This window comes from Zootermopsis nevadensis, unplaced genomic scaffold (genome assembly GCF_977971745.1).
Source record: "Zootermopsis nevadensis isolate Lab colony 2312 unplaced genomic scaffold, Znev_1.0 Znev_ptg000011l, whole genome shotgun sequence".
Taxonomy (NCBI): Eukaryota; Metazoa; Arthropoda; class Insecta; order Blattodea; family Termopsidae; genus Zootermopsis; species Zootermopsis nevadensis.
In genome coordinates this window covers 14483269-14500402 of record NW_028259143.1, presented here as the reverse complement: position 1 = coordinate 14500402, position 17134 = coordinate 14483269, and the positions used below count along the sequence as shown (strand labels likewise).

Below are 17134 nucleotides of genomic sequence, written 5' to 3'. Positions count from 1 at the left end.
TGACGGAGGCAGTATGACCTCTGAAACGTTGGTAAACATCGACCAGACTACACAGCGCAACAACCCAGAAGACAGAAATCTTCGTACTCTGATGACGGAGGCAGTATGACCTCTGAAACGTTGGTAAACATCGACCAGACTACACAGCGCAACAACCCTGAAGACAGAAATCTTCATACTCTGATGATGGAGGCAGTATGACCTCTGAAACGTTGGTAAACATCTACCAGACTACACAGCGCAACAACCCAGAAGACAGGAATCTTTATACTCTGATGACGGAGGCAGTATGACCTCTGAAACGTTGGTAAACATCGACCAGACTACACAGCGCAACAACCCAGAAGACAGAAATCTTCGTACTCTGATGACGGAGGCAGTATGACCTCTGAAACGTTGGTAAACATCGACCAGACTACACAGCGCAACAACCCAGAAGACAGAAATCTTCGTACTCTGATGACGGAGGCAGTATGACCTCTGAAACGTTGGTAAACACCCACCAGACTACACAGCGCAACAACCCAGAAGACAGAAATCTTCATATCAATAATATTGTTTACGCGTAGTTCTGTGTACTTCGCACAGTGTGTTGACTTTAGTAGTGACCATAAAAACGTTTACTTTTATAAAGCTTATGAGTCTATTTTCAATTCGTCTAGTGTTCTGTCGAAGTTCATGTTAATGTAGTCCAACTCATTACCTGTGTTTCTCAATTGTGTGTCATTTATAATAACAAAGCAACGACCTTGCGAACATCTGGCAAAAACCATTCGAATCAGTACTATGAAATTTTTAAAAATCTTTAATGTGGGGCTGAAGGTGTTAAAGTATCCATTTGGTTTAAGTTCTTTTTGGAGAAACGTCAAATATCAACATGGCCAATTTCCGAATTGTATATTTACCGTACATCCTGGTGTGATGACAGTACTGCCAATCGATGTAATTTGTTTTGACAGGTGAAGTTATCTTTGGCGTTAAACTATTCCCACGCCCTTTAGACGTTCGGTATAATGGAGGTAAAGCTCCATATATTTTTAACCTCATCAGTACATCAATACGAGTTAATTTTAAATAATAGCTTGTTATAAACATGCGTTTTTATAACTTCCAATTGTCTCTATTTTGAATAGTAAACTGTAAGACTTTACATCAAACAAATTCGAAATATTGTAACCCTATTTTATTACGTCTGTCAAAGGGTCCAGTATGTGTGAGAGTTCGGAACTTCTAAAGCCTTTCTTTATGATGAGTTAAGGGACAATAAAAGTTAAATTTATTTACAGAAAGGAATAACCCGTTCCATGCAGACTGCCGGTCTTCGTTCGATGTCCGTTTGTAAGATATGCGATTTCAAATCGATCAGAGATCAGACATTACTATGACCCGTTCACAGACCTACCAACCCACTAAATTTTCCTGGTACGCACTTGTAGGATAAACAATTTTAGATTCTGGAAGTTCTCACGTGTTAACACACGTAGTTTCAGAAATACTGTTTTAAAAGCATAATTAGAAATACATTTTGTAAGAAATATATTTGATATATGCATGCGCTGGGAATTTTGGTTCAGTTTTGCAACATTTCAGAGGTTAAAGACGTTTACTTTGCGACTTTTAAAATGTTTTTAATCTGATACTTCTAAGACGTCTTAGGTGACAAGAACTCGTCAGAGAAATTTGATAAACTTCCGAATATTTTAAATTTTTTAGGAAATTACCTGAAGTCTTCATTTTTGAACGATACGGTTTTTGTTGAATCGTGTAGCTACAATGTTAGGTTAGGGACGACGCGCTGCATGTCGTCTCCTGCTGTTCACTTGTTTCATGAGGCCTTTTCACAAGATTGTTATGGTCGGCAAATCAAGGGTATTATGAAAGCAGCCTATAAAATGACTAAGCTAAAATTTTAAGCTCATTTTTTCAGAGTCGATGGATGACGCTGCGGTATTGTAACCTGATGAGAACAGAGGCTGTTGTAATATTGGCCCCCCCGCAGTAACCGGTCGCTCTTATGTTATTGGATTTTTCGTGTATCAAAAGACAGCACTGCGTTGCTTAATGCTTCTTCAGTGGGACTGCGTTGCAAGCGTGAGATATTATTTACTGAAGCAAAATAATACATTTTTCCCGATGCGGCAAATTACGCAAACGTTGGGCAATTCAGCAGCTCTTTTGTTACAAAACATGGCTTCCACACAGGATAAACAACGTTGCTAATGGACGCTGTACGTACACAAGGCACGTAATTGTTTGTTACACCCGCTTCAAAATTAGAATTTAAAAAAATCGATTATCATAGCGATCCGAATTAGTATCGATCAAAAAAAATCGATTGAACAGTGAAGGGTAACTGTCGATGTTTCACTAATTGTTAATCAGACCAATTGCTCGTGGACAATAGAGAACAAGATGAATTAATGCGATTAAATTAATTTGGAAGGAAAATGTAGGCAAAACGTTGTACTAACACGCAGCAGTGGCCCATTACAATCGATTGCTGCAATAATAATTAACAGATCGAATCGTATTCAACAGCAAACAATCTCATTATGCAGATTGATGCTTAATGTAGGAGAAAAGCTAGCAAATAACGTATGGTATTTGGATTTTAGAATAATAGACAGTTTGTAATCACGAACGAATGCCTCAGAAGTACGGAAATAATAATAAATAGTAATTAGTACCACACGAATTAACATAGGCTGGCCGGTTTTCCTCTAAATGTCCTGGGGTCTCGGGTTCGATTCCCGGCGGTGCCCGAATTTATAACTTGTGTTGGACAAGGCCGTGGTCTAGGCAACACGAAGTTTTCCTCCGTGGCATCCCAACAATTACTCCATTCACACACTGAAGAAGGCAATGGCAAACCACTTCTGGATCATCTGCCAAGAACGTATATGAACAGGTCCCAGTCCGAGAAAAGGATGGAAGGATCCTGTTCATATGGACCTGTCGTCAGACAGAACACTAAATAAAATAAATAAATAAATTATTCAGAAATAGCCACGGTGGTCTAGCGGTTAGAAAGCTGGCCTTGTAATCCTGGGGTCTCGGGTTCGATTCCCGGCGGTGCCCGAATTTATAACTTGTGTTGGGCAAGGCCGTGGCCTAGGCAACACGGAGTTTTCCTCCGTGGCATCCAAACAATTACTCCATTCACACACTGAAGAAGGCAATGGCAAACCACTTCTGGATCATCTGCCAAGAACGTATATGAACAGGTCCCAGTCCGAGAAAAGGATGGAAGGATCCTGTTCATATGGACCTGTCGTCAGACAGAACACTAAATAAATAAAATATTGTGTTACTAATTTGTTCATACTGGACTTCTCCCATCGTCAGTTCTGCTGAAATTCAACCTGATCTTAAAAATCCTGTGACTGCACACTTCGACGTTTGGAGTTCTACTTAAGAGCTGGCAACAGCATTGCAGTCTTATTTCCGACTTGGGGCTTCCTACGCCACACGCAGACGAGGCCATGGATGATTTAAGTCGCTATTATGGAAGTATAACTTTCACTTCGATTGTCAGGCATTGCTACTTCAGTAATCAATTCTTATTGCGGTCACAGTCAGTGGTCACAGAAATGTTAAAACACTGACATTGCCCTCATAGTAATTGATTTATGATTTATTGTTGGGCGGACTCTGAAACTGAACATAGCTTAGGGTCCCAGAGCATCTTAATCTAGCAAGGGATGGTGAGATCTGTTATTTCCAATGACACATGACCTAAGGGTGATGCATTACGTCACACCAGCGTGACCTTGTGTGTCCTCAGTGCATATAAGTGACCCACAGAATCAGCATGTGCGATACCATCTTGCCCCACGTGGATGACCCTCCGCAAACTATCAGCAACTGACAGTTGCCGACTGCCACTCCCACAGCCATCCAATTGATGCCAAATTCTTGATTTATTACACACAAGATTCATTAACTAACTGACTGGATGCATTAATTAACATGATAATAATTAATAAGATAGTGTAGTTGCGTTATATTGTGACTTATTAAATTAAAATTAAATTATTTGGTTATTCCGTCAAATCACAATGTATTTAAAATAAGATAATTAAAATATCATTCTGTGTTCCATATCGAATAATCGATTTACAATTGGAACAGTTACAATGTAAGACTTGAGGTTCTCACAGCGGTGAGTATGAAGATATCCCAGAAGACGGATATCTTCAGTTACAACATGTTTCGGTTTTATTAAACCATCATCAGGTGTAAAATTATATTAAATTTAAAACTCAATTACAATTTTTCGTAGTGCAGTTTTTTGGAGGTCGTGTCCAGATATTTTCATATAATGGATCAACTTTATTGTTTGAAGTGATGCTTTGATGTTTACATCGGTCAGAGATGAAATAGTAGACAACACAGTTGTGTCTGGAGGTGATCCAGAAGTATTACCGTATCCGATCAAGGTTTATTACTGATAAGTAATAAACCTTGATATGAAAATATCTGGACACGACCTCCAAAAAAACTACACTACGAAAAATTGTAAAAAAATTGTAATTGAGTTTTAAATTTAATATAATTTTACACCTGATGATGGTTTAATAAAACCGAAACATGTTGTAAATGTTCCAATTGTAAATCGATTATTCGATATGGAACACAGAATTATATTTTAATTATTTTAATTATTTTAATTATCTTATTTTAAATACATTGTGATTTGACGGAATAACCTAATAATTTAATTTTAATGATAATAATTTCCCATAAATTAGAATTTTTTTATTAATTATTATCTTATGTGTCCTTCGGGATCATCCAAAAATTTACTTCTGTATTTCCTCAAAAGCTTCTCCATAATAAATTTAAACATCTTGTATAACAAGAATTGTTATTAATTTTACTTATTGTATCATATACTTATCAATTTATGGTGTGCCAAACTATTAAAATGCATCAGAAAATTATTTAAATTGAACCTGAGACTTTTACGTGTATTTTAATGAAAATTTAATGAAGCTTTTACGAATTTTTGCCTACAAGCAAAAATTTTATAACCAATTATCCTAGATTAACGAAGTATGAGTGTACTGTTAATTTCTTAAACGTACGAGGGATCATGGGAGTAGAGAATCGCATAATTACACAACTTCACTTTCGCAATAAAGGTCACGAGAGTCCTGCAGTTTATAGGAACTGGTATGCGATACTTGTTCAACGTGGAATTGAACGTGATACGGTTGTCCGGAGAGCGGAGGACAGACCTACAGAGCTCAGCGTGAGCTGCTAGTTGCTCATCGAGAACATGGTGCCTTTATGATGTGTAGCTTATCAAAAGTTAGATATTATTTATCAGCATTGTGACTTTAGAAAGTTTTAGTTTATTTTTAAAAGAAATATCCGAATAGAACGTTTTTTGTCAAGAAGAATAACTTCTCTCACAAGAGACAAATCTGCACGCGACGCGACGATAAGGACACGGCCTGACGAAATGCGTGAATGTGAGGAACTAAAGAAATGTGATGCTTTTATTGTGTGATGAACGTATTTCATAAAGGACGTATTCACTTGGAGACTGCATTACTTTTAATATTAATGTTCTGTCTGACGACAGGTCCATATGAACAGGATCCTTCCATCCTTTTCTCGGACTGGGACCTGTTCATATACGTTCTTGGCAGATGATCCAGAAGTGGTTTGCCATTGCCTTCTTCTGTGTGTGAATGGATGCCACGGAGAAACCGGGGAAGCCCCCGGAGGAAAACTCTGTGTTGCCTAGACCACGGCCTTGCCCAACACAAGTTATAAATCTGAGCACCACCGGGAATTGAATCCGGGACCTCAGGATTACAAGGCTAGTGTTCTGACCGCTAGACCACCGTGGCTATTTCTGAATAATTTATTTATTTATTTTATTTAGTGTTCTGTCTGACGACAGGTCCATATGAACAGGATCCTTCCATCCTTTTCTCGGACTGGGACCTGTTCATATACGTTCTTGGCAGATGATCCAGAAGTGGTTTGCCATTGCCTTCTTCTGTGTGTGAATGGAGTAATTGTTGGGATGCCACGGAGGAAAACTCCGTGTTGCCTAGACCACGGCCTTGCCCAACACAAGTTATAAATTCGGGCACCGCCGGGAATCGAACCCGAGACCCCAGGATTACAAGGCCAGCGTTCTAACCGCTAGACCACCGTGGAAAAATACTTTACTTGAGAGAGATGCTCTTAAACATAAACTGATCAAGATCACCAATTTTTACAACAGGTATACACCTATTAATACAGTACATTCGCCAATATACTTAGACGCAACTGTCTGTTCCCTGCCCCCGGCAGGAACTGCGTGAGAAACCGCCAAGCGCCAACAGCAACTGTCGCTAAAATTATTCACATAACACTGAAGCTGGTTACTGTTTTGTGTGTGTGTTTGGGTATGGTCGATGTGCTGTTGAACGACGTTTTCCGATATAAATTATCGGCGAAAATTTTGTAAGATTGTTTCTCTTCCTTAAGTTGTGCAAGAATTTTGTCAGTTTTAGTCTGAAATACCAATCAGAATTAATTTATTTCCGTTTGGAATTCGGGCCATTAATTCGTTTAGTATTCACTGTACCACACGCAAACTTTTACGTCATGTTGAGGAACTTTGTGGATTAAATGTTGATCAAGAGAACTCCAGTACAGATTATTTCATGAGAAAACGTGTTTCATCATAGATCGGGAACTTATTCCGGGTCACGTGGTTTAAATACGTGAACTTCAGCCGCCTTGTACGGCCGAATTTCAGCAGCTTTGTCGTGGTGGGACGATGTCGAGATGCCGGTCTCTTGTGCTAGGAGTCTTCAGTGATTTCTGTGGTGCGCGTTGTAACTTTTAATCCTTGTTTCGTCTGGTATCTTCGACACGGAGTTTCTTTACACATTTCTTGTCTAGAAGTGAAGGCCTTACATTTGCCTTCAATTAATGGCTGTTGTTCTCGGCTTTGCAATCCCGAAAAGTTTATCACGAAATTTTCTCCGATAGCTTCAATCAGAAACGTATTTCACATATGACCGATAAAAAGAATTAAAACACGCTGTTCAAACACATCCACGCATAAACAAAATCCATTACTCGTTACTTTATACAATGTCAAACACAGCTTCATTCTACTGTGAATAATTTTAGCGGGTTGCTGTTGGCGCTGGGCTGTTACACATGCAGTTCCTGCCGCGAACAGGGAGGATACAGTTGCTTGTAAATGTGTCAGCAAACTCGCTGTTTTATTATAACAAAAGCAATACAATGTGTGTGTTTTCAAAGTTAAAATGTCTGTTCGATTAAGATTAAGTCACACAAATTGTCTTTAATTAAACGGAATCATATTCGTTAGTGTGGAGTTACGAGTAACGAGATATTCGAGAATAAATCGATTAGCAACGATTTTGCGATTTTCTCATTTGTCAGTCCGAGTATCTCGTACGATTAATATCGATTTCTCTTCTCCAACTCATCGTGTACAAGTCGACTACTACATTTATGTCAAGAACATAAAAGTGCTCTGTGTTCTTATTATATGTGTAATGCATGTGTTTATTACAGATGTGATAATTCTAATTCGCAGATTTAACCGCCCGGACTGATCCACACAGCAGATTCAGTTGTAATAAAACTCGTAACTAACCTATAAATCGATCATAAATTTGTATTAATATTTCTTATAATAAATAGTTCATCCTACAATAATGAAATGTACGTTTATGGGAAATAATTAGTGCATTTAGCCAAAAATAACAATTGATTATGTGCGTAATGAGTTTTGATTTGTATTCAGTTTTATAAACCCTACAGCAGAAATCAGCAGATGCAACTCTTTTACAACAGAACGTAAGCCACTAATAGAACCGATTTTACTGTTAACTGCGTTGGATTTTAAGCCGTTAGGTTTAGTTTTTTATCATTAAATAGTGTTTTAGAATTTCGATTAAGCTGGTTTTGAGCAGAACTTAATAATGATTTATGTTTAAAGATTTTAATTGCTTATAAAGAATCAAATTTTATCATAACACTGCTGATTAACACCAACGCAGACATTGATAATTAAACTTTAAACAAACAAATTCATAATTCGGGTGTTGATTAGTAAATTTATATTGAAGGACTTGTGTAAGTTCTATACACGTTACTCACGTCGTGTTCAGGCAGAAAGGGCTCCAGATGAAGTCTTCCAAGCCTCACTGTTCCTTCGAATGGTAGAAATCTTGTTCCCTTGGCGACGTATTGCTCGCTGTGAACTGCTACACATCGTCTCACATACCCATCCTGACCCGACGTTGGTGCGAGGCCAAATTGTGGAGGTATCAGTACTAACGTCTCCATTTTATACCGAACACTTCGTGACCTCTGACTTTAAGTACAGAATTATGTGCGGGCAGACACTGACAAAAACAGACGAGTATAAACGATGTGACGTAAAATAATAAGAACTTGAATCTGACTTAATGTGTGGCACAATTCTGCCAAGTCATTAAAAAAAAATTGTCCCCGACAGTAACAGACGCTCTGAGTTACGTTCAAAAATGTGAAATATGACGCACTGTAAGCACTTCACATATTAATGTTCGGACATAATATTGTGATCGCACCTCGACAGATTACGATGTAGGAGTAAATTCGGTTTCTTGTACAGGATGACACCGCAGCAGTGACCCCCCCCCCTCCCCCCCTGGCCCCTCTAAAGACGCGGTAGAAGCGTTTGTTATTATCTCATAATAAGAAAGAGAACTGAGGATTCCCTGAGCGGGGTGGAGCCCACGTGGAGGTGGGACCGGCATTGCAGAAGCAGTGATGCCAACGTAACTCAATGAAATAGTCCTATAAATCTGTGTGTTCGCTCCAATGGAAGACTGACTGTGTGTGTTTAGGGTTTCGTTAGATGGGATTACGAGTGTGAGGAGGGCGCAGAGGTGATGAGATACAATTCGAAGATTTCTGTCTTCTGGGTTGTTGCGCTGTGTACTCTGGTAGATGTTTACCAACGTGTCAGAGGTCATACTGCCTCCGCCATCAGAGTATGAAAATTTCTGTCTTCTGGGTTGTTGCGCTGTGTAGTCTGGTCGATGTTTACCAACGTTTCAGAGGTCATACTGCCTCCGTCATCAGATTCTGAAGATTTCTGTCTTCTGGGTTGTTGCGCTGTGTAGTCTGGTCGATGTTAACCAACGTTTCAGAGGTCATACTGCCTCCGCCATCAGAGTATGAAGATTTCTGTCTTCTGGGTTGTTGCGCCGTGTAGTCTGGTAGATGTTTACAAACGTTTCAGAGGTCATACTGCCTCCATCATCAGAGTATGAAGATTTCTGTATTCTGGGTTGTTGCGCTGTGTAGTCTGGTCGATGTTAACCAACGTTTCAGAGGTCATACTGCCTCCGTCATCAGAGTATGAAAATTTCTGTCTTCTGGGTTGTTGCGTTGTGTAGTCTGGTCGATGTTAAACAACGTGTCAGAGGTCTTACTGCCTCCGTCATCAGAGTATGAAGATTTCTGTCTTATGGGTTGTTGCGCTGTGTAGTCTGGTCGATGTTTACCAACGTGTCAGAGGTCATACTGCCTCCGTCATCAGAGTATGAAGATTTCTGTCTTCTGGGTTGTTGCGCTGTGTAGTCTGGTAGATGTTTACCAACGTTTCACAGGCCATACTGCCTCCGTCATCAGAGTATGAAGATTTCTGTCTTCTGGGTTGTGGCGCTGTGTAGTCTGGTCGATGTTTACCAACGTTTCAGAGGTCATACTGCCTCCGTCATCAGAGTATAGAGATTTCTGTCTTCTGGGTTGTTGCGCTGTGTAGTCTGGTAGATGTTTACCAACGTTTCAGAGGTCATACTGCCTCCGTCGTCAGAGTATGAAGATTTCTGTCTTCTGGGTTGTTGCGCTGTGTGGTCTGGTAGAGGTTTACCAACGTTTCAGAGGTCATACTGCCTCCGTCATCAGGGTGCAACAACCCAGAAGACAGAAATCTTCATACTCACCGCTGTGATAGCCTCAAATCATACGAGATACAATTTAGTCATGATTCGTAGCCGAGTGTAATCAATAATAAAATTATACTCAGTGGTTGTATATTACAACTATTGGCGAAACTGGAGCGTAAAATAAATGTATGACTGCGTCCAGATGAACCATAAAGCTTATGAAAAGGGAGAAAACCCTCTTTTGTCCCTCGATGTACCAATCACAGGTCCCCGACACCGAACGGGGCGTTTTTATCGGCCAGCTGAAAGGACTTTCGGTCTGTCACGCTGAACCAACGATGAATTGAAAGAATCGGCGCAAGTCAGGGCGGCGCTGCGGTCGCGCACATTACCCCTCTCCGCCAGCACGTGATCCGATGTGCCGCCCCGTCAAATGTTTTTGATTGCGCCTTTGAACCACAAAGCGAAAAATAAATGACAATCGCCAAGCGATGGAACAGTTTCCAGCCGTTTAATGTTCCGTATGTAGGCCTATTTTTCGAATTGCGTTATGTTCATTTACAATTCTGTTGAGAGTGAGGGATATTTTATAAATTTTTACCCTTAGGTTCTCGCTGTTGAAGTCTGATATAATACAGCAACACTTCCTGAAACGTTAGAATATTCTGTGCGAAAGCTGAACTTATAACGATATTTCACTAACAAAATAACTAAAGTCATGGTGCAAAGTCGATTACAAGCTGATAGCAGCCATAATTCACCGCGTCTTTTTAAACCGAAGATTCATAAGAACTAGTCATTCGTCCTTATCCAGTGCCAGATAAATCCCTTCAAGCATATTTTCCTGAGACCAATTTTATAATATCCTCACATGTTTGCTACCTTCTGACTTTCCAACCTCAATTATGCATGCATTTCTCATTTTCCCATTCGTTCTACATGCCCAGTCCATCTCGTACTCCTTGGTTTGATGACCACAATAATATTTGCTGAAAAGGACAATCAGGATGCTTCTCATCACAAAATTTTGTACACCCCCGGCAATTCATCCCTTTTAGGTCCAAATATTTTCCTCAGCGACCTGATGTCAGACATGATCTGTCTGTGTTATTTCATTAACTTACAAACTTTGCATATTTTAATGTAGTTATGAACGATCTTAAATAGCAGATTGGAAGAGAAATTATTCTGAACAACATCAGAAATTTAGTTCCTTAATCTCCTCGTGGATGTCCCTTGACGTACGTGCGTTTTACATTCAACCAAATTTGGTTTCGGAATGCCAAGGAGAAATGTACGGAGGCCCTGTGAGGGCAAGGGGAAGGCCGTTGAGTTAGGACAATATGGCGAGGGCCATCAGAGCCTTTCGAGGAAACTGTGCAGGTTATCATAACGCGGCAAAGACTTTGAACGTGCAACTTTTATTTCAAGAGGAGAAATGGAAATTCACTTGGTGAACCACGTTTAGATAATGGAGGAAAATTTTCACGGAATTTCTCGACTGCATCGGCGTCCTTTCATTTCAGTGATACTAATTTGTTTTCTGTCGTGGCTTATTTGTTACAATGCATGTGCCAGTAACTGATTTACATTTTGTTGCCCTCAACACTGTTTCAGATTACAACTTAAGAAATGTCCCAGAGTTCTATTTTAGATTTCTGTCTTCTGGGATGTTGCGCCCTGATGACGGAGGCAGTATGACCTCTGAAACGTTGGTAAACATCTATCAGACTACACATCGCAACAACCCAGAAAACAGAAATCTTCATACTATGATGACGGAGGCAGTATGACCTCTGAAACGTTGGTAAACATCGACCAGACTACACAGCGCAACAACCCAGAAGACAGAAATCTTCATACTCTGATGACGGAGGCAGTATGACCTCTGACACGTTGGTAAACATCGACCATACTACACAGCGCAACAACCCAGAAGACAGAAATCTTAATACTTTTCTGTTTCCTCTTCACGTTCCTCATATTTCACTTTTGCTTCATACTATTAGGCAAAATGGAAAATTGCATGGTTAAATTTATTATTTTTTCTGCCTTGAATGAAACAGCTGAACTCTGAAGGCCGCCTTAAGTTCGAGTGTAGTCATGAAACAATATCCTATGGCATCTCTTCGGATCTCTAACACGTAATTTACGGATACTTTTAAACTCGAAGCCTTCCATCGTGTTGTACTTCTCTCTTCTTACACAAAATGGAGTTTTGGAGAGATGGATTGAAAACAATGTCGTACATTGTTTTCCAATGATGGTGAGATTCATACACTAGAGCAAGTTCTTTCAGGCATAAGAGACCTGTTTTGTTATTGTTAAATAAACGTGCTGTTTCATTACTTTCAGAAAATTTAAAATCCACTCTTGCAGTGATTCTGTTGTGGGACAATAAATATAATATCTCATCCAAATTTTCCATTTGTCTTGAAATAAATGCGTCTCAATTTATCTATTTGATTCTTACGTGAAGATTTCTGAACGCGTCTCCGTAACGAATCCAGTAGAATTCCGCAAAGTGAAACCACAGAAATTGAAGATATTTTACTTTCTTCATTGGCTGTCTTCATATTTTGCTCTGTTCAAGAACCTTGGCCAGTTTCTTATTATAATTATTCAACGTCTGGGAAATTGAACTAGCAGGTCCATAAAACATTATAAAGAATGGAGATTGTATTTCTGTTGAGTTAAGAAAAGTTTATTAAAAATGTTTAAAGATTATTTTCACAATTCGCTATGATGTTGAAATTTCTGCCCTGTTTAAATTAAAATTTCACAATAATTATAAAAAAGTAAAATAATTCTGGAATTTGATGTACAAAAACTGGGACAGACAGAGGGGTACGATGTTTCTGAAAAACATTCTTTGGAAATACTAAATGAAAATTTCTTGAAAACATTATTGCAATAAATTTTGTGCTGATAAACATTCTAGGAAATAATCTCCACTCACTCCAATGGAGGCAAATTTGGAAGTCTTTGATCATTCATCGCCTTTTCCGCATTGACTATAAGCGCCGTGTTTTCCAAAATGTTGTTCCTCGTGAGAATGAAATTGTGGCACTGGAATCCCAAACACTTAAATCCAGTTAGGAGTTGACTGTCGTTACATTAACGCGTGTTTAAGTACAGCGCTGTTTCCCTGATGTTACGTTTTGTTTTCAGTGTTATCTAAACTTCCTGTTTTCAGCCATTGAACCAGTACAAGGCTTTACGAAAATGGAAAACCTTGGACATTCACTTTAATTCTTTAAGACTCGCGACATCTCTCCTTCCGGTCCAAACTTAATAGAAATTGGTGGTCTAGCGGTTAGAACGATGGCCTTGTAATCCTGGGGTCTCGGGTTCGATTCCCGGCGGTGCCCGAATTTATAACTTGTGTTGGGCAAGGCCGTGGTCTAGGCAACACGGAGTTTTCCTCCGGGGGCTTCCCCAAAATTACTCCATTCACACACAGAAGAAGGCAATGGCAAACCACTTCTGGATCATCTGCCAAGAACGTATATGAACAGGTCCCAGTCCGAGAAAAGGATGGAAGGATCCTGTTCATATGGACCTGTCGTCAGACAGAACACTAAATAAATAAAATTGTGACTTAAAGGACCAAATAAGAAATAAAAAATGTTAATTCGATTGTGATAGGAAAGACTTGAAATGAGTTAGTCCGCCATTAGACAGTTTTCTCACGCGGAAAACTTGAGACAGTTTCACAGGAACTCTTGGGTTCCGCTGAACGCAGTCTGAGAAACATTGATATAATGAATAGAAAACTTTAATAATGAACAGGATTTCTCTGGCTTAATTCAGCACCTCGAAACGAAATTAGATTGCAGAATCTTAAACCTTTGCTTACCGCGTTGTGTATTAGAATATAAAATTAGCAAACAAAAGAAAACTATAAATGACACTAGTGAAAAACGCGTTTCGACCTCAAGAGGTCATCATCAGTGGCGAAAGGTGAATTAATTCCCCTGAGGCTGGCCGGACATGTAGCATGCACGGGGAAGATGATAAATTAATGCACAATTTCGTTTGCAATGTACAAGGGAAGAGAATATCTGGAAGGTCTGGGAGTAAATAGCAGTATAATATTAAAAAGAATCTTAAATAAACAAAGTTGGGTGGAGTGGATCGGATTTATTTGGTTCAATATAGGAAGCAACAGGCTTTTGTTAAAAGTGTAATTAATAATCGAGTTCCTTCAGTTGCTACTTAGCTACTGTCAGCTTCTCAATAATTATACTCTCTTTTGTTAGCCGTTGCAGCCCACGGGTCTCGCACAATCTCTCTGCGGTCTACAGCGTGAATTTCTAACCTCACTTTTCCGCGGTGTCCCTCTTTGTCCTGGACACAATTAATTACTGGGTTGTTCATAAGCTACAAGAACATTCGAGTTGCAAAGTTCGACGGAAACTTCTCGTGATTCCTACGCGCAACTTCATCGTTTGTGACGTCATCGTCGTTGGTCCTTTGTGCGGCGATTATAGGACGTTCAATTGCAATGCTTTTTATTGACAAGGGAAAATAATGGAAAAGAAGTAGAATAAAGGAAATGGAGTTGCTGAAGCATGAAGCAAGGGGCTCACCTGCTCATCACAATTTCTACGGGGCGTGTTTCCATTTTACACGTGATTAAGGCTGGTGCATTGTGCTGTGTATCCGTACCTGCCGTTGCACCGCTCTCGATGACAATCCAGCGTCTGAGTGACGGACTTATTAGTAGACGGAGACGCAAGGTTCGCGTCAGTCCGGAACCAAAGCCTTCAACTAGCGGGCCCACACACTCATCTATCACGAAATGGCGTCCGGTCTGTTTGTTAACGCTGACTCAACTACATACACCCAGTGCGATCATGCGGTTAGCCACCGAGGTAGAGGACCAAGGGTGGCGGATACACAGCGAAGAACCTAGATTCGAACTAGAAACCTCTAGAAATGCTAAGCACAGCACCGTTTTGTAGGACGAACTGTATCACCCCAACTTGGCGAATTCTACAGTTAATTCTTTTAATACAATTGAACAGAGACTTTTTTTCAGAAGCTAATAGTCGCTCACCTAATCAAGACATTGCCACACCTTACGAAACTGAGAACGGAATGAATCCAGTGTTCAACCACCCACACTAATCACAATAAATTCTTATTAAATATTAAAATATTACAATAATTAATATTTAAAATATTAAATGATGTTCTTTATCGAAATATTCGATTTACATTAGACCATCATTTTTCACGACATGTTTCAGTTCCTAAAAGAACTATCTTCAGGTGTATGTAATTATATAAAGATTCAAATCAATAATAACTTAAATATAATTATTATTGATTTGAATCTTTATATAATTATATAGACCTGAAGATAGTTCTTTTAGGAACTGAAACATGTCGTGAAAAATGATGGTCTAATGTAAATCGAATATTTCGATAAAGAACATCATTTAATATTTTAAATATTAATTATTGTAATATTTTAATATTTAATAAGAATTTATTGTGATTAGACGGACAAGATTTAAATAATATATATTTATTATATCACAATATGACGCAACTTTACCATCTCATAACCACCCACACGTTTTTTCTAAGATCCATTTTAATATTATTCTTTAATATATTCTTAAACCCCAGAAGTATTCTCTTCATTTACGCATTGCTTGGTTCCCCATGCGTGCTACAATCCTCACGAGTTGCATCGTCCTCATAATGTTTGGCAAAAATTACAAAATTTGAAGCTTGTCAATTTTGTAAACCCTCCTTTCGAGTCCTCTCTTGCAATCCAAGTATTCTTCTCAGGCACTCCCCAATCTGCGTTCTTCTCTCAATGTCAGAGACCACGTTTCGTAATTCTAATATTAATTAATTTCGGTTTAGTTCAATTTCGTTTGTTTGATTAAATGCAAGAACATAAGAGCACTAAAAGATATCAGCAAAAATAGAAAGGAAATTATCGAAGATAAGGATAAGACAGGAAAAGGGTCGAGTCGTATAAAATGAAAAGTAACGCTACAGGTCTGCACTGATTGATGATTAGTAATTGGTAAGCGAAAAAGAATCTTTATTGACGATGCCAATGTTTTACAGTAATAATAGTAATTCTGCAACGTTCAATCAAAGTTGAAGACGGTTCAATGCCAGTGACGAGTGTCTCAGAAGGGCGCATGTCTCGTCATGAAAGTTACGTGACAGGGCTTAGGGGCTAATCGAATGTTCACCACTCACGAGACTTACTGCAGCCTACGTCTTCCTTTCTGAATTTCGCCAAAATGTGCGCAATCAAACCTTGGCCACCCAAGATCAGCGAACTGTTATCATGAGTGGACTTATACCTGCCTAAATAAAGACAGATTATTTGAAACTCACGAGGTGATTTTCATGTAGCTTCGAGATCATTTATATTTTGATATGATGAACAAATTTGTAGATTTCTGCTGGGTTGTTGCGCCGTGTAGTCTGGTAGATGTTAACCAACGTTTCAGAGGTCATACTGCCTCCATCATCAGAGTATGAAGATGGCTGTCTTCTGGGTTGTTGCGCTGTGTAGTCTGGTCGATGTTTACCAACGTTTCAGAGGTCATACTGCCTCCATCATCAGAGTATGAAGATGGCTGTCTTCTGGGTTGTTGCGCTGTGTAGTCTGGTAGATGTTTACCAACGTTTCAGAGGTCATACTGCCTCCATCATCAGAGTATGAAGATGGTTGTCTTCTGGGTTGTTGCGCTGTGTAGTCTGGTCGATGTTTACCAACGTTTCAGAGGTCATACTGCCTCCATCATCAGAGTATGAAGATTTCTGTCTTCTGGGTTGTTGCGTCGTGTAGTCTGGTCGATGTTTACCAACGTTTCAGTGGTCATACTGCCTCCGTCATCAGGACGATGAATGTGCCAATCGGGGTGGCCCGACCTCCGAAACGTTGGTAAACTTCTACCATACTACACGGCGAAACAACCCAGAAGACAGAAATTATCATACTCACCGCTGTGAAAACCTCAAATCGATACCATGCCTGGCTTCCGTACAATGACTAGACTTAACACACGTAAACAGTACCCTGTGTGGGGTCCTGGGGTTCTGCAAATGTCAGTGCGATCAATAGTCTGAAAACAAATTTCTATTGAAATTATGACTGCCATGTTTTACGATTTCATTCTAGCTCACATTTATCTATAAACCTGCTTGGAGCTTAAGCTCCATCC

The 17134-nt window shown here is 39.5% G+C and overlaps 1 protein-coding gene and 1 long non-coding RNA gene across 3 annotated transcripts in view; one reads left to right on the top strand and one right to left on the bottom strand.

Annotated features, from left to right (window-relative positions):
• LOC110835607 (uncharacterized) overlaps nucleotides 1–17134 on the bottom strand; it is a 90173-nt gene that overhangs the window by 22489 nt on the left and 50550 nt on the right. Inside the window, exon 1 of one of the 2 annotated variants that reach the window (XM_087346892.1) lies at nucleotides 8149–8662. The exons of the other annotated variant lie outside the window; for it this stretch is intronic. Coding sequence (XP_087203018.1) covers nucleotides 8149–8337 — 189 coding nt within the window. The 5' untranslated portion in view covers nucleotides 8338–8662. Of the gene's footprint in view, nucleotides 1–8148; nucleotides 8663–17134 lie in introns of those variants that run through there. 2 annotated transcript variants of the gene reach the window in all.
• LOC147874140 (uncharacterized) overlaps nucleotides 1–17134 on the top strand; it is a 29893-nt gene that overhangs the window by 10899 nt on the left and 1860 nt on the right. The gene's annotated exons all lie outside the window — the stretch shown is intronic.